The sequence below is a fragment of the Lygodium microphyllum genome, chromosome 27 (assembly GCF_053477565.2).
Source record: "Lygodium microphyllum isolate KBCC chromosome 27, Lygodium_microphyllum_v1.1.10, whole genome shotgun sequence".
Classification (NCBI taxonomy): domain Eukaryota; kingdom Viridiplantae; phylum Streptophyta; class Polypodiopsida; order Schizaeales; family Lygodiaceae; genus Lygodium; species Lygodium microphyllum.
The window spans coordinates 45,969,116-45,994,942 of record NC_141161.1 but is presented as its reverse complement, the minus strand read 5'-3'; the positions used below and the strand labels follow the sequence as shown (position 1 = coordinate 45,994,942).

Below are 25,827 nucleotides of genomic sequence, written 5' to 3'. Positions count from 1 at the left end.
AAAGTCACAAGAATCAATGAAGATGTGATCATCACCGTCAACCTTGGAAGAAAAGGTGACCCCAAACCTATCAAGTTAGATTCAAATTTTAAGGATGCCATGATCAACCTATTGAAGCAATTCAAATATATGTTTTCTTCGATCTACTACAAAATGAAAGGTCTAGATCCTAAGTTCAGTCAACTGCATGAATTTTCACATGGCCACACTAGTCGGGCATGAACTAGATCGATTATTATAAGTAGGATTCGTTGCACTTGAAGATCTTACCAAGTGGACCTTGTTGATGGTCATTGTCCCAAAAAGAACTACCATTTCATTTCAGTATTTTGGGAATACATCGTTATTTGTGTTGTTTGTGTATTGTATGAACTACTTTCATTGTTCCTGCATGCTACGCACTTTGTTAGCCCTAGTATTCTTACTTACAAAAGTCAGATACTCACATGTGTGTGCACATCATATATGAGACCTTATTCACAGAGCTGTACAGCAGTAACAACAATTAGCCAGAAACCACATGGACTGAACATAACCTCCAAAGCTTGTAAGTGAATCGGAGTCCAATTGCCATGCAAAGCACGACCGCCCTTAAGACCCAGATGAACCTCTTAATGTAGGTGAAGGGCACAGCTTGAACAGCAGCAGTAAAGCACCATTTCAATACTTAAAAAGGTACTACTGATAGAGTGTAATATCATGGTGAAGCACCAGTTTGGATTGATGACTGGAGTGATGCAAGCAAGTTTCTACCAGCTATCCAGCTTTATTCGCAGTTGTGGAATCCCTCTCAAATTGACTGCCATCAAATATCTGCCTGCCTCTGATGTGGCACCCGATGACCTCCTGGTCAGAGTCAAGAGTGTTTCCCCCCCTCCCCCCCCCAGGAAAATACTATCATCACTGCACTCCTGGGACTTGAACTCCAGCCCCTCTGTGCCATGCTCACGCTCCATCAAGCCCCCTGCACATGTGTTCATGACGATAATGCAGCCGTTAAATATTCCTTTCATTTCAGAAAAAAAAAATCCCAATACGCTGCCACTGGCACATGGCAGGGCAACCAGGAGTTCCCCGCATGCTGATTTATAACGTTAGTCCCTTGAATCTCCTCTTCTTATCATAACCAAGTAAACATTGGTGGGCAGCACATTTACATTACAGCAGATGGACGGATGATATACAGCCTATGTACATAACATTGATTCTATATACTCTCAAGTAGCGTGTGGAGATCATAATGCTTGGTTTTCCGTTCAACTGCATAGCTCTCTTTTAGTTCCAATATCCATGTGAATGTCTGTCTCAATCTCGACCATTTTTTGCAGTATATAACATGACAATGCATGAACAATTGTGGGCCATTTTGTTCAACAGAGGGGTTCATAGAGAAGTGAGCACAGGTCACAAATTCGGTAAACATTCTCACATCTGGGCAGCAATGCTGGAAAGCCTATAGATACAACTGAAAATTTTGCAGTCCATATACTCAATGAGGTACATCAAATAGTCATTCATCAGGATATCACAGCACCTCTAGATTGTTGACACCTTGGCATGGAGAACTTTGTTTGAAATGAATGTAACCACCCTTGAGCATACCACCAACCATGGTACAATTCCAATCTGGAAATTTTCAAATGTTTAGAAAATAGAAGGACGTAACATGCAGCAACCTTTTTTCATTTTTACTTTGAGGTCGGGAGTCTCACCTTCGTGTAGCTTCCATTAATAGCATCAGTGTTCCATGCAAATACTTTATCTACAATCACAGAGCCCAAGATCCCGAATTTTAAGCAGGGATATTCAATAAGAAGAGCAGCAATTGGCATGTGCTTCAGAGGAGATGTACAAACCGAGTGGTTGAATGAGTTGAGATGGAATGAAGAAAACAGGGCAACCCCACAACCAGTATCCCACCAAAAGATAAGCAAGAGCCTGGAATGGTCAAAAAGAGTTGAAGAACATAGAACATAGACACGTTTTAAAAAGTCCAATATGCAGAATACTGAGCCCAGAATGCCACGAAAACTCAATTTGCCACTGTCTTGAACAAACTTATCAAAACTCATACTTCAAATAGATAACATGTAAAAAGATAAGTCACAAGTGAGGCTATCTTCAGGGACAAACCAAACGGTTCCTTTGTTGTAACTTCTACCCTTGTGGAAGGTGAACAGCAAATGGCATTGAAGTATTCCCACCTGTATAAGACAGTATGCGGGTACTGAACAGCAAAGCCAGTCCCAAGACCAATACTTCGTGGACTCAAATGATCAGTGATGCCAGCCTAATGATTAGTACAGTGCTAAAGTATGCAGGCTGTGCCTAGACAGGAGGGACATTTCACAATGGATGCAGATGAACATAGATTATAAACAAAGCTAGGTAGTTTAAAGCTATCTACTGCATCCCCCACAAAACCTCAAACCTCCAACAGCATTCACTGATTATGTAAGCACGCTCACAATGCCCAATCACCAGATCAGACAAGCCAATTTGCCTCTTCATGCAACAGTGCAATCCATATCTCACTATTACAATCATAAGTGTTGCAGTGAATAAGAGAAGCTCAGAACTCTTGATATGGTACAGCCAGAACGAAAATCATGTGCAAAAGAAGTAACTAGAATGCTGTGATAGGTATTGGACCCCATCATGATGCAGGCAGTAGCTTGCATGCACAGCCCAGGCCCAACAAGGCAGACTTATGCTGCAGGAAACACAAGCAATGATAACAGAAGAGCAAGCTGGTATGCCTGGGCTGCTTGGTTGCACTCAAAAGAGACAATAGGTTGGGAGAAGGGGGGGCCACTCCAAGTCTCATATCAGGCGGGCCTGTCAACTGTGTGGTCAAGCACCCATGTCAGACCTGAAGCATCAGGAATTGTAATGACCTTTCCTGCAGATACCTGGTTGACAAGCTAGTTTCTTGGCTTGATGTGGACTGTTTGATCCTAAGTTTGAATATCACTACATTGTTCCAGAGTGATACATGTGCAGTACATGTGACCCTGGAAAAGCTATTGTCAATCATAAAGTACAGGAATTAGTAGCCTGAACTTTTGGATGATCTTAACAATGCACGTCTTCAAACCATAAACAAATTCTTCCTTCATAGACAAGCATTTTAAACAAACCCAGCATGTAAATATCTAGCTCCCACTTAGATCCTAAATATATCCCAACGAGTGACAGATTAAGGAGTGTAAGCTAACCTTGAATGCTGTAGGGAGGATCATCTGTGAAGATATTGACCACCCTTGCTCTTTTGCAAGGCTTTTTCTCACTGCCAGCCAGAACTTCAGTTGTCAAAATAAGAGAGATGCTTTCAAGCCTAGCCACACTCTGACAGTACAGTTTACAGTTGCAATAAGGAAAGCAATTCCCTTACTTCACTTGTTCTAATGCACAATTGCAAAGATACAATCCTTCATATCTTTCATACCCATTACTTACATTGAGCAAGTTCCTTCTCTTTTGCAGCAGCACTACGTTTCAACTTGGCAGCCTTTGCAAATGTTGATGGCCTGATAGAGGAGATAAGAGATTTTGCACCATTTAATAAACATTGAGACCTTACTTTAGTCAATATAAATTCCAGATGTAATGCATGATAAAAGCCTAATAAAATTGCAAGTTGCAAGCCTGAATTCGCTGCATATACATCAAATGGGCAGTTAAGGACCTCCTGAACTGCAGTGTGCCCCATGGCACACTGCATATGCTTCTCACTGTGCAACCTGATTCAGCACCCAAAACAGCACCATGCAGCTTGGCAAGTGAATGGCCCAATCGTTATAATACAATTGTATGAAATCAAGAGGGAATTTAACTTGTGGATATGAGTGATTGTTCAAGAACCAACATTTGAGGAAATCAGAAAGCAATCAGAGAAAGCAAATGTATGAACTGTGTCGAGTTTGCCCATCCAGTGTGTGGTGGCACACAATAAGTAGAGGATGGATAGCCTTGTGTCTGTCACACACAGCAGTCTGGAGCTGGACGGCAGCTGGGAGAGGATAGTCGGCTGATGGACAGCCTGAATGGCTGCAAAACGCAGGCCCAGAACTGATGTAGGTGATGTTGGACAGCTGGACAGCCTGCTGGAATGAAAAAGCAGCAATCTGGAGCACCAGTGATCAAGTCACCAGCTGATGATGTGGTTGCCTTGATATGGGGGCAGGTGGCAGCAGTTTGTGGTAGAGCTGGCAGCCACTAGGTGGTGGAGACTCGATGGAGCAGGCTGGAATGAAGAACCGGGATGCCGAATGACTTAGCACACCATCTATTTATAGATGAGAAACCAACCCAACCATGGGAGTTTGCTTATGGGACACACAAACTCTTTTTAGCATTAAGTTTCAAGTTTTGGGGCTGTTTAAATGAGCTAATTAAGGTTTAATGTGACATGCTCCTTTTTTAGCTTAACATATTACATGATGGACACATCTACACCTAAGTGGCCATGGATAGAGATCCAAGGAATGTGAGGGGGTACCCAGCATAGCCATCCCGGGATAGGCAGGTGTGCTGCTTGTGGGTAGATGGGGGGTATGGTGTGCTCTAGTGGCATGCCACATTCCTAGCAATGGAATACCAAGGTGTAAAGTGGTGTGTAAGAAGGAAAGCCTAGCAAAACATTAATGATCTAAGCTAACGTGTGGAAATGAAAACAAATTGTGAGAAGAAACAAAAGAGCCTAAGCCTAATGTACTTGGCATTGAAGGAATCGAACCAAATGTAGATGATGTTAATTTGGAGTTTGATCCTAAGCTACTGAAAACATGTAGAAGCGCACCTAAATGATTACATGGACGGGGGGGACAGGAGGGAATTGAGAATGATAGTACCAACAACATGCTCATATGACACAAAAGATAATGTAATAGGAATACGTGAAGATGAGCTTCTGCCTCCAACATCTCCTCTATTAAGAATAACATATTTAGACAATTATGGTTTTCATGGTAATTTACGACTAAATCTTGCACAACAAAAGGAGTAACGTAGAGGGTTTTCAACTCATGCAAATCAAATGGATTGTATGAACCTGACATCGATCTTGGTTGACATGAAGACAAAGGATCACCAATTGTCCAAAATGCGGTACATCCTCCTTGAGTGGAGAGGTGGCCAGCCTCACCAGCTGAACACTCTAGCTAATGCGTCATTGATTGATGCCATGGCTGCTTTGGGGTGGGATGTCTCGTGGTATACACCCATTGACTGCTGCAAAGATGATCACGATTTGTCTACCTGCCAGTGTAAAGCACCAAGGGAGATGAGGCAACCACTAAAGAAGACTCCTCCAACTCAACAATATGAAGGAGCACTGACTCATGGGTAACCGCTGGAGTAGAGGTAGAAGGCTCGAACATTTTAGCTCCATCTTGCACTCCTAGACGAAGGTGAGGGTACTTCTTCCAACATTTCTCCTTTGGATGTATCCCCTTCCCACAGTATGGGCATTTAGGCTTCTCTGAGTCGGAGTCAGAGCTTGAAGAACTCTCCTGTCTTTTAGCCTTTGACTTCCCTTTCTTCTTTCCCCCCTCCCGAACCTGCAACAAAAGCTTTGGTGGAGGTGGATCCATTGGTGACCTCTTTGGTGCACTCAACATGCTCCAAAACAAGCAAGGCAAGCTCCTCCCATAGAAGCTTCTCACAGGTCCTTGATGTAAGAAGGCTGGTGTAGAAAACATCAAACCGGGGAGATGGCAACTAAGTCAAAAGAATCATAGCCATATCTTGGAAAAATATCATCCTGCCAAGGGACGCAAGCCATCCCTCATGTCCTCCAACATGTTGATATGATTCTTCATGGAAGGATAATCATCAACAACGAGCGTCCATAATTTCTTCTCGAGAGTAATTCGGTCGGCAAATATCTTTTGATGGTACAAAGAAGCAAGCTTTGTCCACACTTCTATTGCATTCTGCAATATACGCACATGCAATAGGACACAATCTTGTAAGCTCGTAAAGAGGAAAGGTCGAGCTCTAGAGCTGAACCGATCCCATAAGGCCGCACGATCCATCAATGTTCCAACTATGGGATCCTTCACTGGATGGGAAATAGGGTGGGTAACAAACTCCCAAAGATCCAAGGTATCAAGGATACACTCCACCTTACCCGACCAAAGCAAGTAGTTTGAATCATCAAGCCAATCCTCTTTGGGTAAAGAAGAAAATACAGGCACCTAGATAGAGGGTGCCATGGAAGGCATATAAAGGCCAACAGAACACGCCTTTTGTGAAACATAGAGAGAACGGGGAGGAGAGGGATCCTATACAAACGGGCTAGGAGACCTCTATTCCTCGTGTGAACTAGCACGAAAATCTCTCCGTCTCTCAGAGGAAGGGACAAAGACCTCATCCTCTAAGTCAGCAAAGAACTGGTGATGAGACATCTTTGATATCCTATGAGAGAAACACCCACAGAAGCTGCGTTTGGATAAGACAAACCCTTAAACAGTGGAAAGCAGCTGCAAGATCTCAAAAAATTCAATGTAGATGGTCCGCCTCAAGGAAAATAACTATCCCCTACATACAAAAAGGCTGCACTTGTTGAAAATGAGGATGCAAAAACCTATTGCTTGCGAATCTAATCGGTCGCTCATGCCACCAAACTTTGTGTTTGTTGATGTGCGGTTGCCTCAGCAATAGACAGTGTGCTGCAGCTCCACACACCTCTGTGTCCTCTCTTTTGGTGATGATACCATGTGAAAGTGCACAATGGAAGAAAGAACTCGAACACAAAGGAAGAGAGAGAATCTGCAAGAGAAGAAGAAAAGAAACCAACATTGAACAAGGAACAAATATTGAATACAAAAGGACTAATCAATCCCTGCACGCAGCCCACAGCGTTGCTGAGGGCACCAAATTAGGCTGATGATGACAGCAACACCGAAGACAGAGGAAGATGACTAAGTCAGAGTGTACACCTACCAAGGACAAAAGAAAGATGATGATGTGAATGACTGCCAAGTGGGGAATGGCTATAAATGGCCACGAAACCTCTAAACTAGCCAATTGAAATCTGAAAATGCCATAAATGTTGGCCGACTAGCATTTAATGTTGGTCATGGCACAATAAATGCCTTAAAATTGCTAGATGACCACCAAAAAATCCGATTGGTAAGGACAATGTCTAGCAGGTGTGGACAACCTAGGAAATGTAAAAACTGCCCATGAAAAACACATTGGAACCCGACAACAAAAGAAATGCACCCAAATAGCCACTATAGAATGAGTAGCCTCCCCCATCAAAACACATGATAGACCTATCAGAGCTCCAAAAGTCCTCGTATGACTTAGACTCAGACACACAAATAGGAGATGACAAGGCATGACAAGCATGACTGCTAACAATTTCATCATAGCTTCACTGCCTTTCCCTTGCACCTGATTCTTAGACTCAACTTATCAACCACTATGCAGCAAGAGATCAAATCCAATACATCAATCTCGATTATAAGTTGCAAGAGCTCTCCATTAAGAAGGGGATGATCTGAAAGTCAAGATGGCCAAATATCGGTAATTACTCCTTGAGTTTGCTACCACTGACTCACTAAAGTCTGATGATGACTAAGTCACACTATTTCTAAACAAGCTACCCTCAAAAACAATTTCACTTCATGTAACAAGTCATCTCTTTACCCATATTGCCAACCTTTTATGAGTTTGAATGTCAACTCTTGCATTATGCAAGGCTGCATGACTAAGTTAAAAAAAACCTCCTCCATATTACCTACTTTAGAGGGACTTTCTAATCCTCTTCTACAAAGGGAAAGTCTGAAGGTGGCGAGAACTCTCCAAAAGGAAAGGCAAGCCCTAAAAAAGCTAGCACCTTTTCTTTAGAAGGCAACAAAGAAACTATACCTATTTGGCAGCACTTGCCTTACAAGAACAAATAATACACTCACTACTAGTGTCCAAGTCATGTCACAAGTATTATAATAAGGACCAAGGTCTTCCACTAAAATCTTCCCCTTAGTAGACTGCAGCTATACCCACAAGTGGTACTCCCCTAAGCAACCGAGAAGGGGTCCTACTCCCAACACCTACACCTATAGCTCCCGTTCCTTCTAGTACCCACCACAGTGGTTTCCCACTAGACAAGAGATATGGACAAGCCCCTCAATTAGCACATTTCAAGACACCTAAAGGTATGGTTGACTAGTCTTGTGTAATAGCCACATTGGACTTCACACCCCATGCTCATCTTCTAGGAACTCATGATGTCATCACCATCCAACCAATTTTTCCACCTCTACATAATTTTCCTTGACAAAGAAATGTTGAAAGACATGCACAATGATGACCTCACTCTAAGGCTAGCACCAACGCATTTCCATATATTTTTGGCTTGAGGTTGTTTTATGTGCAACCTATGTACTTAACAGGTGTCCCACTAAGGCATTGCAATCTATCACTCCATATCACGCTTGGCATGGTAAAAAGCCATTTGTTGATAGCTTATGTGCTTTTGGTTGCTTGGCTTACGCTTTAACACCATAGCAACTCTGCAAGGAATTGAATGATAAGGCTATGAAATATATTTTTGTTAGGTGTAATAATAAAAGCAAAGGTTATAAGTTATACCATCCACAAAATAAGTGTCTCTCCCCAAGATGAAAACCCAAAACCCATAGATTGTGTAGCACAATTTCCTTTTATCTCATCAAGTAGGAGTATACATGAGCACATTGTGAAATCGGCCTGTTCACTGGGAAGGGTGGTAGTGTACAACCAAAATATATAAATGCTTTCACCCAATTAACAGTCGCCCACATTACTTGAACTTAAAGACACAGAATCAAGAAGAAATACAGGAAGCTAGAATGCTCCTGTTGCCACACACACACCCTGTTGGCCCCTAAGTTAGGCGCCCCTTGCAGTATTTCTTTATTTTTAAAAAGAGAAAGTACAATGGGCTGTCTTTCACCTATTCTGGGTGAAATTTGACAACATAACAATACAATTACTAACCCAAATCAAGTTGACCAGGAGGGGAAACTCTGCCCAAGTCTGAAACTTCTGGTTGGAGTGCAGAATTGACCATTTCAGTCTGCTGTAATTACTGGTTCAGACCTGTTCTAAGACCTGTTTACAACTCATACTGTTCCCTGTACGGTTCAGCCCACTGTAATTACTGGTTCAGACCTGTTCTGAAACCTATTTTCAGCTTATATTGATCCCTGTACTGTTCTGCATCATCTGGGCCAAGTGCCCCTTGATTTTGACATCATTTGGGCTCTGAATTAACCTCTGAACAGTCCAAAATCTGTACTGATTTAGTGCTATTTCAGACACCTGCTTGGTGAGATTACCACCCTCACCTATTCCTGCTTGTGGGCAGCAAACAACTGCTCCTGTTCTTGGAGAAAAGAGGCTCTTTGCCTCATGCAAAAACAGCATATTCCACACAGCTATACTTGAATCAGAAGAAAGGCCCTTGATTTTGCAGCATAACCATACTGTCAGGGGGAGAGAGAGAGAGTAAGAAGCAAGCTCAGCCCTCTGTGCATCATAGACAGGGTAGACCAGCTCTCAAGAGCTCTCCATCTGCAACTGTTCATCACAAATGAGCCCCTATCCATCAAAAAACTGCACGCCAGCCCTCTTTTAAAGAGGCAAGTGCACAACTTTGTGCCAAGTGGCAGCACTGGAAGATATTTCCCATTCCAGCCTTCCGGTCTAAAATTCTCCATCCTCGGTGCAAAATTTGACCTCGGCACAAACTAGAGGATTGATCCTCGTGCAAAAACGAAGATAATGACGCGAGCAGATTCTAGGATCCAAAAATAGTAACTCCCTAAATTTTAGAAGTTGCTTCCATTGCATCCTCACTAGTCTTCTGACCATCTTTACAGACTATGGCTACATTCAAATTTGCAATGTAGCTCAACTGAAAGTGAATTTCCACTGATGACCCCACATGGACTAATCTCTTGCAGATTTGTCCATCTTCACTTTGAACTAGTCTCTTCCAGGCTAGTTCTTCAACACACTTGTCCATATACACTTTCACAAGTCTCTTCCAGGCTTGTCAATCTACAATGCCATCAGTCTCTTCCAGACTTGTACTGGACCTTAACTGTCCAATCTTGACTCACTAGACATTCCTGTCCGTTTCACATACTGGCCCTACAACTCAGGCATTTAGATTTCAAGAGGGATCCTTCCAAAAAGAAAAACCAAATAAAATATGTAATAAAGAAATCAACAAAAAGGTAATAGTTGTCACAGTCTTGTGACATACCTCCCTCTCGAAATCGCAAACGTCCTAGTTTGCATGAATGTCATACATGCTTCCAGCTAACCCAGTGAACTTACACTTGGCAGCACATGTACAACACATACATGCTATCAGTCAACATCGTGTACTAAACACAGTGTTAACACATGTATGTTCTAACTATGAAACATGCCAGACTATCATCATGTGACTCCACATCACTGTTTCCAGATATATTGGCCGGTACACCACAATGATATCCCCATAGTGGCAGATTCTCATTTGATGACTCCACATCACCCTGACTAGAGATCTAGTGGCCGGTACATCAAAATGATATCCCCACTGAGTCAATTCACAAAATACATACCCGATCGAGTAACCATTGTTACAACATGTATTGAATCCAATAGAAGTAAAAACTGTATTCTTGCAAGTAATACTTACTTCTTTAGCACTGAGAAAACCATATGGACACAATAAGTGTCAACCTGTACAAAATCTGTTTCTGTACATAATTTATTTCTTAAGCAATTGTCACTTTGACAATCTATTTCAGCTTAGAGATACAAGGGGTCAAGGTAGGTTGCAAGCGAAATGCTTCAAGGTAAAGTTCCAATACATTAGGTGACTCTGCAAGTTCACCTTCGTCCATCCACTTGGCATCTAAAGCTGGATAGTTCTTGAACTTAACCAAATACCTTCTAGCAACCTTGCCTTTCACTTTCCTTTCCTTGTGTGCCAGTACCTGTTCTGGAACAAGAATTTCATCAAGTTCCTCAACTTCGGGCTGTTCCTCAACTGGCATATCTACTGGCACATCACCGACGTAGGGTCTAAGAAGACTTACATGGAAAGCATTATGAATCTTCCAATTGTCAGGCAATTTCAGCCTATAACTGACATCACTAATCTTCTCTGTTACTTGAAAAGGCCCATAGTATCGCATACTAAACTTAGTGAAAAGACTTTCCTTGCCTTTCCGCTTCTTTCAGCGTGCCTTTTTAAACCGCAACAGTATCCAATCACCAAGTGAAAACAACAATTCACGACGGTGATGATCAACAGTTTTCTTTTGTTTTGCCTGAGTCCTTTCAAGGGCATGCTTAACTTTCTAATACATTTCACCCATACTCTGCACATACTGATCTGCCTGAAAGATCTTATCCTTTGTATGCAAAATGGAAGGAACCTTTTTACCACCTTCAACAATTTCCAAAGGGGCTTTGCCTGTTGACGAATGCACAGTATTATTGTATGCATACTCGACCAAAGACAAATACTGCTCCCACTTTGACTTGTGCTCTAACACATAGCACTTAAGCAGATCCAAGACAATAGAATTCTGATTGTCCATCAGTCTGTGGATGAAATGACGATGAGAACTTAAGCGTTGTGCCATGTTCTCAAATATGCCTCTCCAGAATAGACTTGTCATCTGTGGATCACGGTCACTGACAATAGACTGTGGCATACCATGATACTTGAAGACATTGCACATAAACAAACGTGCCATCTGATCTGGTTTTATCTTCTTCCTAACAGGAATGAAATGAGCCTGTTTGCTAAACCTACAAATAATAGTCCATATCCCATCATTTCCTGTCTGTGTCCTTGGAAGATCAAAGATAAAATCCATAGCTATGCTTTCCCATGGTTTATCTGGAATAGGCAATGGCTGTAAAAGCCCTGGTGCTTTTTGCCTGTCAAACTTGACCTTCTGGCAAATCAAACACTGCCGCACAAAAGCATCCACGTCTCTTCTCAAAGTAGGCCAATAAAAGAATGTCTCTATTGCTTTGACTGCTGCATCAATACCACGATGCCCTGCATACGGTGGAGAGTGACTCTCTGTCATAGCTTTCCGTCTCAATGGCATAGTCACACATAGTCTACCATGCATCAACATGAAACCATCCTTGAGAAGATAATGCTCATGGTGTTGTCCATTGACAAGCTGATCAAAGATCCTTGCAAAATCTTCATCATCAGCATATTGTTCCTTCATATCATCAAGCTCATGATGATAAGGAATTGACACAGTTGAAATTTGTGGCTTCCTTGACAAAGCATCAGCCACAATATTCTTTTTGCCTTCCACATGCACAATCTGAAAATGGAACATTGACAAAAAGTTTGCCCAACGCATATGCTTTTCTGACAGCTTAGTCTGAGTTAAGAAATAACGCAATGTCTGATGATCTGTCTGGACAACAAAATCTGCCCCAAGTAGGTAGTGTTTCCAACAAGAAAGCGCATGAATCACAGCCAGCAATTCTTTCTCATAGACCTGCATAGTCTGCTCTGGCCCTCACAAGATTCTGCTTTCATAACCACTACCCGGCCATCTTGCATTAACACTGCACCAATGCTATTGCCACAGGCATCACATTGGACAACAAATGACTTCCTAAGATCTGGCAGAATGATCACTGGACTAGAAGTCATCTTTTCTTTAAGAAAACTAAAAGCTGAAATATCTTTCTGTGTCCATTGGAAAGACACTCCTTTCTTCTGTAAAGCATGTAAAGGTGAAGCAATCTCTGCAAAATTGCGAATGAACCTCCTGTAGTAAGAACACAAACCCAAGAAGCTTCTAACATCATGGACAGTCTTCAAATCTGGCCATGTTCTAATTGCTTCAACCTTAGCAGGATCCATTCGGACACCATCCTTTGACACTATGTGCCCCAAAAACTGGATTTCTTCCAAGAAGAACTCACTCTTCTTGCCATTGATAAGCAACCTATTACTGCAAAGCTCATCAAAGACTGCTTTCAAGTGTTCTCTATGCTCCTATTCATTCTTTGAAAAGACAATCATGTCATCAAAGAATGTACCAACAAACTGCCTGTATGGACGAAAATCCTGTCCATCATTCGATTAAACGTTGCAGGAGCATTAGTAAGTCCAAATGGCATTACCAAGAACTCATAGAGACCAAACGTGGTCCTAAATGCAGTCCTCTTGCTTAATCCTAATCTGATGGTATCCACTCTTCAAATCTATCCTGCTGAAAATTGACGCTCCTTCCAAACAGTCAAGAATGTCGTCAATTCTTGGAATGGGGAACCTGTTCTTGATGGTACTCTTGTTTAACGCTCGATAATCTATGCACATGCGCCAAGAGCCATCCTTCTTCTGCATATAGAGCACTGGTGAGCAAAAGGGAGATGAACTTGGCTGAATCAGCCCTTTTTCCAACAGCTCATTCACCTGGCTCAATATCTCTTTCTGTTGGGCTGCACTAACTCTATACGGAGGTCTATTTAGTGGGCTACTGCCTGGCACCAAATCTATTGCATGATCCTCAGACCTCTCTGGTGGTAACTGTGACGGTAATGAGTCAGAAAAACAATCACTGAACTGAGACAAGAAAGTAGACCTATCTCTATCTAACATAGATAAATTTGACTCATCATTATCCTTGGCATCACGTGCAAAAATCAAGTATGCAGAAAGATGATTCTTTATTACAGATGTAATGGCAGAAGCTGATACAACAGGTACAGACTCTCCTTTAAGTTTCACATCAAGCACATGAGTCTTTCCCCTATGTTCCAAAGTCAGTGTCTTGTTAAAAGCATCCAACACACCATGCTTTCTAAACATCCATGGCATTCCCAACAAGACATCACAGCCTTCAAGTGGCATGATATAAAATTCTTCTGCATCAACATAAGATTGTGCATGAAGACGCAGCTTTCCAAGAATGGGTGTCACAGACTCTGAGTGGCCAGGACATGCCAACCCTGCCTCTGCTATGTAGCCCATCTCATCTGCTCTGATGCCCAAAGTAGAAGCCAACTCTGGTGAGATAAAGTTTTCCTTAGCTCCAGGATCAAAGAAAATAAGTACATGTTGATCCCTAACTTTACCCCAAGCTCTACAAAGCTCATTAGCATCCGAGTGTGGCTTGTCTCCCAGCATATCTGGCACTAAACCTACTAAAGGTTTGGGCTTCTTTCCTTTCCTGTCCTCTTTATGATCATCAGCTGATCTCTTATTCTTGTCCGGACAATTAGATGCAATATGACGCATAGGAGTTGCCTGACCACTGACTACAGGGCTTGTAGACACAATACTTGCTTGCTGGTTTTGATAACCAGCCATACCAAAAGTGCCCTGTGGCATGCCAAAACTACCCTGAACTCCCTGAAATCCAGGCTGCATGCCTATATTGCCATACATGGGGTTTGGCATAAAACCCTGTGTACCCCCAAACACTGTTCCTGGTACATAAATCTGGTTTCCAGGCGCATAAACAGCCATACTCTAAAATACAGATCCACCTCCAAAGTACCCAGGATGTACAGAGGTCGGTGGGAAAACCTGTGGTAAAGCCTGAAAACTGTTTCCATGTCCATTTAAGCCAACATTTGGCTGCTGTAAAGTGGCAGGCTGAACTGGCAATGCCTGTGTAACTAGTGTTTCCACCACCTGTTTTCCTGGACAGTCGGAACCAATCTTGGAGTCTCCATTGACTCTGCAAGCTGCCTTGGTGTTTCCATTGAATCTGCAGCATGCTTACCCTTATCCTGGACCTCAACTGGATCCGAAATCTTTGCAGGTTGCCCAACTTGCTATAAAGGAAGGGAGGGCTGCAAAAATGCCAAAAACCTTGGATTTTGCATCACTTGAGTAAACATACTCACAGCAGCAACTAACTAAGTCTTGAAAATGTCTTCATCCATAGAAGAAGCCGTATGAACCATAACAGGAGGAGTAATAAACTGTGGAGGTCTAGAGGACTCTCCCACTTCATGAACAACAGGGATCTCCTGTGATGAAGACGCTTCCTCTCTGGTGTCTTCCTTTCTATCAGCCATAATGCACAATTCTGTGTCTTACACCCCAACAAACCCTGGCTCACTCTTTAAGGAAAAAGTGATTCGGTCCCGGCAATGGAACCATGAAACCGGCCTGTTCACTGGGAAGGGCGGTAGTGTACAACCAAAATATATAAATGCTTTCACCCAATTAACAGTCGCCCACATTACCTGAACTTAAAGACACAGAATCAAGAAGAAATACAGGAAGCTAGAATGCTCCTGTTGCCACACAAACACCCTGTTGGCCCCTAAGTTAGGCGCCCCTTGCAGTATTTCTTTATTTTTAAAAAGAGAAAGTACGATGGGCTGTCTTTCACCTATTCTGGGTGAAATTTGACAACATAACAGTACAATTACTGACCCGAATCAAGTTGACCAGGAGGGGAAACTCTACCCAAGTCTGAAACTTCTGGTTGGAGTGCAGAATTGACCATTTCAGTCTGCTGTAATTACTGGTTCAGACCTGTTCTAAGACCTGTTTACAACTCATACTGTTCCCTGTACGGTTCAGCCCACTGTAATTACTGGTTCAGACCTGTTCTGAAACCTATTTTCAGCTTATATTGATCCCTGTACTGTTCTGCATCATCTGGGCCAAGTGCCCCTTGGTTCTGACATCATTTGGGCTCTGAATTAACCTCTGAACAGTCCAAAATCCGTACTGATTTAGTGCTATTTCAGGCACCTGCTTGGTGAGATTACCACCCTCACCTATTCTTGCTTGTGGGCAGCAAACAACTGCTCCTGTTCTTGGAGAAAAGAGGCTCTTGCCTCATGCAAAAACTGAGAGAGTGCACAACGGAAGAACACGAACACAGAGGAGAGGAGAGAGAGAGCAGGGAATGAAGGAAGAAAGTCTGCACTGACTGAGATGAATGCTGAATACACTGAAATGGACGGAGCAGTCCCTGCACAGCCCGGAGCGTCAGCGAGGGCACCAGAACAGACTGAAAGCAATGGCAGCACCAATGCCGGAGCGGGAGAGGACGGAGAGAGTGCTGAACCTACAGAAGACAGTGCTGGGAATGACTGGGGGGCTGCTATATATAGCCCCAGGCCAGAAAACTGGCCAACCTGCCAAATCTGGCCGACTTGGCCAGATTTGGCCGACCTGCCAAATCTGGCCGACTTTGGCCAGATCTGGCCGACCTGCCCAGAAAACTGGGCCGACTGCACATAAACAGCCCAGTGTGGGCTGTGTGACTCCCGAAGGCTGAAGACAGACAAGAACAGCAACTAATAAGCTGACAGAGCTCCTCTGTCTCCTGTCAGACTCTGATAGGAGCTCACAACCAGGAGATGACAGACTGAGAATGATAAAAGAGCAGGCTAACACCCCCTCTCAGATCCTGGGAGGGTCTGAAGACCTAAGAACCGCATGTGATGAAGCAAAGAAGCCTGAGGCAAAGGCTTCGTAAAGAGATCAGCTGCATTGGCCGCCGTAGGACAATAGACCACCACCAGCTTCGAATCCACGATCCGCTCTCGAACATAGTGATACTGAACCTCACTCTCCGCCAGTAAGCGACGGAGCCAAACTGCCTCCATAGCGGTCGAACATAGGGCCCGATACTCAGCCTCTGTAGAAGAAAGTGCCACAGTAGGCTGCTTCTTGCTGCTCCAAGAGAGAGCACCGGATCCAAGGGTGAAAGCATAACCTGTAGTGGATCGCCTCGAATCCACATCACCTACCCAATTAGAATCACTCCATCCAGAAAGGGTAATCCCATCTCCATACATGATCCCGAAGGATCGAGTCCCCTATAAATAGCGAAGAACCCGCAAGGCTGCCTGCCAGTGATCCTGTGTAGGAGTCTTCATAAAAGAAGACAATAAAGCCACAACAAAAGAGATATCCGGCCGAGTGTGAAGCAGCCAGATGAGAGAGCCGACAAGGCACCTGTAACGAGTGGCATCTGTAAGGGGGACTCCATCTGCCAAAAGCTTGGACTCAGGGTCCATGGGGCATGAGATAGGCCGACACGCGACCAGATCAAACTCCGAAAGAAGCTCGGAGATGTACCTGTGCTGCGAGATAAAGATGCCCTGTGCCATCTGATAGATCTCCAGGCCTAGAAAGAAGTGAAGGATCCCTAGATCCGTCATGTCAAACTCCTGCTGAAGAATGGACCGAGTATGCTCCACCTGCTGAGTGTCGCTCCCGGTAATGATAAGATCATCGACATACAAGATAAGGAAGACAGAAAGGGAATCCACAACCCGTAAGTAGAGATTGGGATCATGAGCGGAGCGTGCAAAGCCACTCTGTAGAAAGAAGCGGTCAATCCTCTGGTACCAAGCACGAGGAGCCTGCTTCAGGCCATAAAGAGCCTTCCGCAGCCTGTAGACATGATCCTCCTTCCCCTACACAAGAAAGCCAGGAGGCTAGGTAACATAAATCTTCTCCTCAAGAACGCCATTCAGAAAAGCAGACTTGACATCCATCTGATAAACAGGCCAACGGTGGTGAGCGGAAAGAGCCAAAAGAACGCGAATGGTGGACATCCTAGCTGTAGGAGCAAAAGTCTCGAAGTAGTCCAAGCCTGCGCGCTGTGCAAAACCCTTGGCAACAAGCCTAGCCTTATGCTTGTCCAAGGAGCCATCTGCAAGATACTTGGTCTTAAAGACCCATTTCACACCTATCAACTTCCGTTTCTCGGGACGCGGAACAAGCTCCCAAGTATGGTTTCGCTCGATGGAATCGAGCTCGGCCTGCATAGCCTGTCTCCAAATATCCTGTGCAAGAGCCTCCTCCACAGTGGAAGGCTCGGAATCCTGAAGAATCTGTGACATAAGAGCATAGTTCACACATAGTGAACTATCCCGCTGGGCCTGTAAACGGGCTGAGCGACGTAGACCTGTAGAAGAAACAGGAAAGTGAGTAACACCTGAATCCTGCATGAGCCGGCGATACCATAAGGGAATCCGAAGAGACTCCTGCTGCTGCGAGGGAGACCGGGGAGTCTCCGGAACCTGCATAGCACCCAAATCGGAGAGGGACTCCCCCTCACCAAATGAAGGTAGATCCTCCGCATTGGAAGAAGGCTGTGTATCCCGTGAAGATCCCGAAGTGGAAGAGCTCGTAGAAGACGGAAGCACATCCACCAAAGGGGAAAGGGAAGCCAAAGGAGGAATAGGGGGGGTGCTAAGGGGTATCCTGGAAGGAAGAGAAGGGAGAGAAGGGGCGGGGGGGGCGGGGGGGGGGGGGGGGGGGGGGGGGGGGGGGGGTGTCCGTCGATAACGAAGAAGCACCTGTAATGGAACCATCAATCGGATCCTCACAGGCCGAAGCCTCATCAAAGATCACATCCCTGCTCACCTCAACCTTCTGCGTCGTCGGGTCGTAGAGCCGATATCCCTTCGTGGTCGTGCTATAACCCACGAAGATAAGCTTTCTCGACTTAGAGTCGAACTTCGTCTTCCTCTTCTTCTTGTCCACATGGATAAAAGCATCGCACCCAAAGATGCGAAAATGGGACACGAAAGGCTTCTTCCCAAAGAAAGCCTCCTAAGGAGTCATGTCCTGTAAAGCCGAAGTCGGAGAGCGGTTGCGAATATGCACCGCTGTAGCCACCGCCTCACCCCAAAGGAAATGAGGAAGACTCCTATGCTCCAGCATAGATCGGGCCATCTGCACCATGGTCCGATTCGCACGCTCCACCACACCATTCTCAGATGGTGTGTTCGGATGTGAATACTCCACCCGAATACCATGATCCCTGCAAAACTGAGAGAAAATGTGAGAAGTGAACTCGCCACCGTGATCAGCTCGAACGCCACGAACCTTGGAAGTTGTTTGGGTCTCCACAAACACCTGCCACGCACAGAAACGGGAGTACGCCTCGCTCTTGTACTCCAAGAAATAAGGCCACACATAACGACTAAAGTCGTCCACAATCAGTATCAAATACTTGGCCTTCCCAAGGGAGGCCGTGCCCATAGGTCCGCAAAGGTCGGTGTGAACCAACTCAAGCGGAGAAGTAGCCCTCCTAGAAGCAACCTGAGGGTGAGGCTGCCTATGCTGCTTGCCCCTCAAGCAGCTAGGGCACAAAGTGTGAAGAGGAGGGAAATCTGGAAGTCCCTCCACCATCTTCCTCCGAGAAGCCCGCCGAAGAGAATCGAGGTTCAAATGACCATACCGAGCATGCCAAAGCAGCCCAAGCTCATGGGAAGTCCTCGCAGCCAAGGCTGTGAGCATATAAAGCCCACCCTCCTGTGTACCTGTCCAAAGAGCATCACCTGTAGAAGCATCCTCCATTGTGACTGCATCCTGAGTAAAAATGACTCGGGTACCTAGCTGAGTAAGGCCATGCACAGACAATAGGTTAAAACCCAAATCAGGGACATAGAGAACTTTGGCTGAGGAAGACCGCCTGTCAAAAAACATAGGTAAAGTCCCCATGCCTCGAACAGGGACTGTAGAATTATCACCAATGGTGACTGTACCCCCTCTGGAACGAAGATCCTGAAGCCAATCCTGGCGGAAGGTCATATGTGAAGATGCTCCACTGTCGACGAGCCAAGGCTTCTCCAGTGTGGTAGAAGCTAGGGCTGTATCCTCCTCAACAAAGACATGCACAAATGCAAATTCTGTTGTGGCTGGGGCCGCCTTCGATTCCTTCTCCTTAGGCTTCAAATGGGGATACTTCTGCCAACACTTCTCCTCAGGATGAGTGCCCTTCCCACAGTGGGGACATTTGGGCTTCTCCTTCGCATCCTTCTTGTCCTCCTCCTTCTTGTCCTTGGCCTTCTCCTTCTTTTGTTTCTTCTTCTTGCCGCCACCTGTGCCTACCGTAAATGCCTTGGTGGAGCCACTGGCTCCCACCTCTTTGAGTCGCTCGTCATGCTCCAAGACAAGCGGGGAAAGTTCCTCCCATAGAAGTGTCTCACGGGTCCACGAGGTGATGAGGCTGGTATAGAAGACATCATAACGGGGTAATGGCAGCTGAGTCAACAGAATCATCGCCATATCCTCAGACGATATCATACGACCAAGAGAGGCTAACTCGCCTCGCATATCCTCCATCTTCGTGATGTGCTCCTTCATGGAAGGAGAATCATCAAGACTGAGCATCCGCAACTTCTCCAAGGAAATCTTGTGGGCAAACGTCTTGTGCTAGTACAAAGACGCAAGCTTCTTCCACACTTCCGCCGCGGTCTGTAACCTGTGAACATGTACAAGAACAGAATCATGTAGACTCATAAAAAGAAAGGAACGGGCTCGAGAGTTGAGCCTATCCCACAAGGCTGCACGGTCCATAGAGGTGCCATCGGACGAATCCGCGGGGGGACGGTCGATGGGCGAAGAAACAAGCTCCCAAAGGTCAAATGTATCGAGGATGCATGCCACCTTGCACGACCAGAGGGAGTAGTTGGAACCATCCAACTTATCTTCCTTCGGAAAGGAAGGGAGAATCGGCACCTGAATGGAGGGAATCAAGGAAGGCATCTGCACATCTGAAGCAGTCTTCACGGAAGATACCTTCACGGTAGATGGAACCCTCTGAGATGCATGGACTGAAGAAGGACGAGTGCGAGGAGGTTCTTCCCGACGTCGAACCTCCTGATAATCCCGCCTCCGCTCAGAGGAATGATGAGAAAGGAGTTCATCCTCTGAGTCGTCAAAGCCTAAAAATTGGTAAAACATCTTCCAATCTGCAAAATACCAAAGAAATTTGTGCCGATGTCGAAATATGACCAGCAGTTTGGTCACCCACCACCAAGAGGCAGGCTGAGAAAGCCTACAAACACCTGGATATGCAAAACGCAAACATAACTGCTGACGAGCACCAAAAAAGAGACCACCAGCACCAGGAAACAGCCAGTAAATGAGTCGCCAACAGGAAATGTGCCGCCTGGAGTGGTAGCGACCAGCAGAACTGCAAAACACAGGCTGAAGATGAGTCGCCCAGCAGAAGGAGGGACAGCCTGATGGAAAACGCAGGGATGATGTGGCGCTGGATGATGTGGCAGCCTCTGAAGACAGCGTTTACAGCAAACACAGGAAGAAGAGCCTCCGACAAGGGCCGCCTGGGCAGTTGCAGATTAGATGACAGTAGCAGTGAGGTATCTCTCTCCAGTGGGTCCTCCATGCTCTCAATCAGGCGATGATACCATGTGAGAGTGCGCAATGGAAGAAGAACACGAACACAGAGGAGAGGAGAGAGAGAGCAGGGAATGAAGGAAGAAAGTTTGCACTAATTGAGATGAATGTTGAATACACTGAAATGGACGGAGCAGTCCCTGCACGCAGCCCGGAGCGTCAGTGAGGGCACCAGAACAGACTGAAAGCAATGGCAGCACCAATGCCGAAGCGGGAGAGGACGGAGAGAGTGCTGAACCTACAGAAGACAGTGCTGTGAATGACTAGGGGGGTGCTATATATAGCCCCAGGCCAGAAAACTGGCCGACCTACCCAGAAAACTGGGCCGACTGCACATAAACAGCCCAATGTGGGCTGTGTGACTCCCGAAGGCTGAAGACAGACAAGAACAGCAACTAATAAGCTGACAAAGCTCCTCTGTCTCCTGTCAGACTCTGACAGGAGCTCACAACCAGGAGATGACAGACTGAGAATGATAAAAGAGCAGGCTAACAAAAACAGCATATTCCACACAGCTGTACCTGAATCAGAAGAAAGGCCCTTGATACTGTAGCATAACCATACTGTCAGGGAGAGAGAGAGAGAGAGAGAGAGTAGGAAGCAAGCTCAGCCCTCTGTGCATCATAGACAGGGTAGACCAGCTCTCAAGAGCTCTCCATCTGCAGCTGTTCATCACAAATGAGCCCCTATCCATCAAAAAACTGCACGCCAGCCCTCTTTTAAAGAGGCAAGTGCACAACTTTGTGCCAAGTGGCAGCACTGGAAGATATTTCCCATTCCAGCCTTCCGGTCTAAAATTCTCCATCCTCGGTGCAGAATTTGACCTCGGCACAAACCAAAGGATTGATCCTCGTGCAAAAACGAAGATAATGACGCGAACAGATTCTAGGATCCAAAAAAAGTAACTCCCTAAATTTCAGGAGTTGCTTCCATTGCATCCCCACTAGTCTTCTGACCATCTTTGCAGACTATGGCTACATTCAAATTTGCAATGTAGCTTAACTGAAAGTGAATTTCCACTGATGACCCCACATGGACTAATCTCTTGCAGATTTGTCCATCTTCACTTTGAACTAGTCTCTTCCAGGCTAGTTCTTCAACACACTTGTCCATATACACTTTCACAAGTCTCTTCCAGGCTTGTCAATCTACAATGCCATCAGTCTCTTCCAGACTTGTACTAAACCTTAACTGTCCAATCTTGACTCACTAGACATTCCTGTCCATTTCACATACTGGCCCACTCAGGCATTTAGATTTCAAGAGGGATCCTTCCAAAAAGAAAAACCAAATAAAATATGTAATAAAGAAATCAACAAAAAGGTAATAGTTGTCACAGTCTTGTGACACATTGCTCACCCAAGATCCTGAGCAACTATCACACTACATCTATAGTTACCACTTACTTCTTTTATACCTCTACACCAACACCCTTGATTGTGGTTGTGTATTATTGGGTTTTACTTTTGTATGAACTATGGAGTTAGTTTAAAACAAACTCCCAAACACCCCCCTCCCCCAAACACACACATACACCAAGTTCCATTCAATTGGTGGCTCGAAAGCATATATCCATCACATCTACTGGTAGGTCCTTGGGCAGTCCAAGAGTGACACCCTTGGCCTAATGCCTTGGTATCTTTAGAGTGGGACCTTTTGAGTCAAGGCTGGCCCATCTCTTCACTCCCCTTGGTCTCCTTGTTGATCTTGAGAAGGGATATTGAACTACCAAAAATCAGCCCCTTCAATTCTGGCAATTTTCAGTTCAAATAAACAGCCCCAAAAAGGCATTTTTGCCATTTCGTATGGCACTCTTAGACTTATTTTGGCTCCAGCAACGTGTTCTATAAAGAGAATCAGTCTACACACCAGCATCCCTATCAGCCCACAACTGCTGCCATCATCGGTCTACCCTCATCTACACCATCTGGAGGTGTTCCCCTTCCTACCAACCATCATCACCTGCTCTAGAGGCTTCCGCCAGTCTATCAGTGGCCCTCCTTCAGCTGTTGCCAGCCTGCACATGGTTGCTGCTCCTGCATTTTTGCTGCCAGCTTATGTCCTCACTCACTACTACTGTTTGAGGTCTTCCCCGACCGCTACAGCCATCCATGGCCACCACCCATCCAACTCATTTTGACTCCTAGACAGTAGATGCCCTGCTGCAAACTCTGCACGACCATCTCAGCTGCTGCATTTTGGTTTGGGTCTGCTCCATCTGCTGATTTCATCACTGACAGATCTGCATTTTACTGCTCCAGCTCTTTGCCATCAGACTCTGCATCAGTGACATCAGATATTCAGTCATTTTCTTCTCTGACTGGCCCTCTACTACTGTGTGAAATCACCCTCAGCTCCAGTCTACTACATTTACCTCACATTCAGTGGTATTCCTGCCTCAGGATCCCTACACAGAGAACGTCACTCTCCAATAGTCTCCCTCAGAAAACTCCCACAAGAGTCAATGGTTGTTGAACATGTCTACTCCTTGAACTTCACTTATTCATTTAGAACATTGATTCATTCATCAAATTCTACTTCTCTCCTTTTCGCATTTTGCATTCTTGTCCAAGCTTATTGTGTTTAGTCATGTTTGCACATCCTCTATGCAAACCCCAGCATATTTTCACACAATGATCCGTCTACATGCCTTTGACTAGGTGGACCCCAAAGGATCTTCAACATTAGGAAAGGACATTCTCCTCTTAACATTTCATAAGTTGTGCTATCCTAGTTAGTGAAAGAGGAATCTGCAGGAGCTCTAAGAGGGTAATAAGATGTTAAAGAAGTGTGACTCTTTGGCTGCAATGAGTTAGACATCATGATAGAGGTTTGGTAACAAACCTGGGATGCAACACACACAATCTAAGTAATGGAAGAAGGGTATTGATGGTATACAAACAGGATGCAATTGAATGAGTTTGAAGGTCAACTTTACAAGGGAGATGAGCACACAAATGTGATTTACCAAGAATGGGGACTAAAGTCTTGCAACCATAAAGTGATTGTTCGTCCGTTCTAGCTATTACATTGAGGAACATCTCACTCGTGCAAAATTGTATTTGTTAATGTGCATGGATCCAAAAAAGTATGGCTTACCATACATCGAAATGCAATACTTGCAATCATCCCCAACAAGTGTCAATTGCGCATTAAAATTTTCTCAAAGAATGGATCTCTACAAATCCTTTTTGAACATGATCAAGCTTTATTAGCCATTAATTTTTGTATAGATATGGAGGTTGATGGGACTACTAAGAAATACTTGTTCACCAAATAACATAATTTGAGATTCTTGGATGATAATGACACGCAAGTCAACATCAAGCATGGATCTCCACTTTAAAATATGGAAGCTTCTAAATCAAACTTGTTGAGATTTTTGTCCAACTCCATTTGGGGCACACCTATCACGCCACCATTTTAAACACTTTTGTGCACATTTGATGCACCACAATTGATGTCCATTATCTATTTATAGACACCACTTTCAGACTTCACTAGTTGAGATCAGTTGACACTTCATTGTACATATTCATTCCTCTCTCCATCATTCGGGTTAAGTGTGAGAGCATGTTCTTGCATTTAATTTTCTTTCAAAACCAGCAATGTTTGTCTATCATCAAATTGCTAGAAGACACTGCCAATCTTCCTTTCTCTAACACCTTGAACAAGCTGCCAAGCATTTTCCCCCCTTTCATTGACTATCACTTCGAACAAGTTGTGAAGCATTGTAAATGCTGTAGCTGATAAAAGGCATACTTCAATGGAATTGAAGCCATCTTACGTAATGGCTTATCAGACATGCACAGGGAAAGTATTATAGGTTACAGGGGAGCCGATCAAGCGCAAAACTGCTACATGGACAAGGACATTGGGTATTTGTCTACACATGCATCCTGCTTGTCAGAAAAGAGTATTATCGCCTGCAAGGGAGCCAATCAAGCGCCCATCGCTAGATGGCCAAGGGCATCTGTCTATACATGCATCCTAGCAAAATCAACTTCCTTGCAATGGGAATGTAAGTAATATTCTCCGTGAGACATTACCTATGGTGACTAGAATGATCGAAGCATGTCCTCGAAATTCAGGATATGAAGGGAATACGAGGGACTTACGCAGACAGTGAGTTGGCTTGTCGCACCAGATCTTTGATCTCCGACAGCAGCTGCTGTTCTGCGAGGTGCAGCTTCTTATGCTTCTTGGTCTTCTTGGGGGACAGAATCCTAGCAGCTACGTGAACGAGAAGGAGAAGAATGAGACTGACGAAAGGGGCCCAATTCACCTCCATCGCAGCATCCCTCGCTCAAAACGTACTCCAATACTCTGCTCTGTCAAGTAAGCTTATTGGCACTCGCTTTTGGTTGAACTTAGAAAACAATTCTTTCCCATCCATTTCAATTTTTTATTTAGAATGATTCATAAAGTTAACGAGAGTATGCTAGTTAAGAGCTGGGTCACACAAGCGTTCTAGCACGGGCCGTACAAGTGAGTCAACCCCATTGCAACCCTGGAACAGAGGGGGGGGTATGGATGAAGAACAATGCCCTCATGTAAGTGCTTGAGCTTCAACTAATTGATCACATTGTAGTTGAATCAAAAGAGAAACATATACACATCATGGGTTCTTAAGGTATCCTCGTTGCCAAACC

The 25,827-nt window shown here is 44.7% G+C and overlaps 1 protein-coding gene across 1 annotated transcript; it reads right to left on the bottom strand.

The window, feature by feature from the left end:
- Positions 1-308: 308 nt before the first annotated feature.
- LOC148012277 (tail-anchored protein insertion receptor WRB-like protein) lies at positions 309-25,557 on the bottom strand. The gene is made up of 8 exons (XM_087669603.1): positions 25,294-25,557; positions 3,460-3,530; positions 3,219-3,289; positions 2,134-2,204; positions 1,857-1,938; positions 1,713-1,762; positions 1,535-1,626; positions 309-964 (listed from the first exon to the last, which is right to left on the bottom strand). Exons 1-8 carry the CDS (start codon positions 25,464-25,466, stop codon positions 750-752), a joined length of 825 nt encoding a protein of 274 aa, XP_087525729.1. The 5' UTR covers positions 25,467-25,557; the 3' UTR covers positions 309-749.
- Between the last annotated feature and the right edge of the window lie 270 nt (positions 25,558-25,827).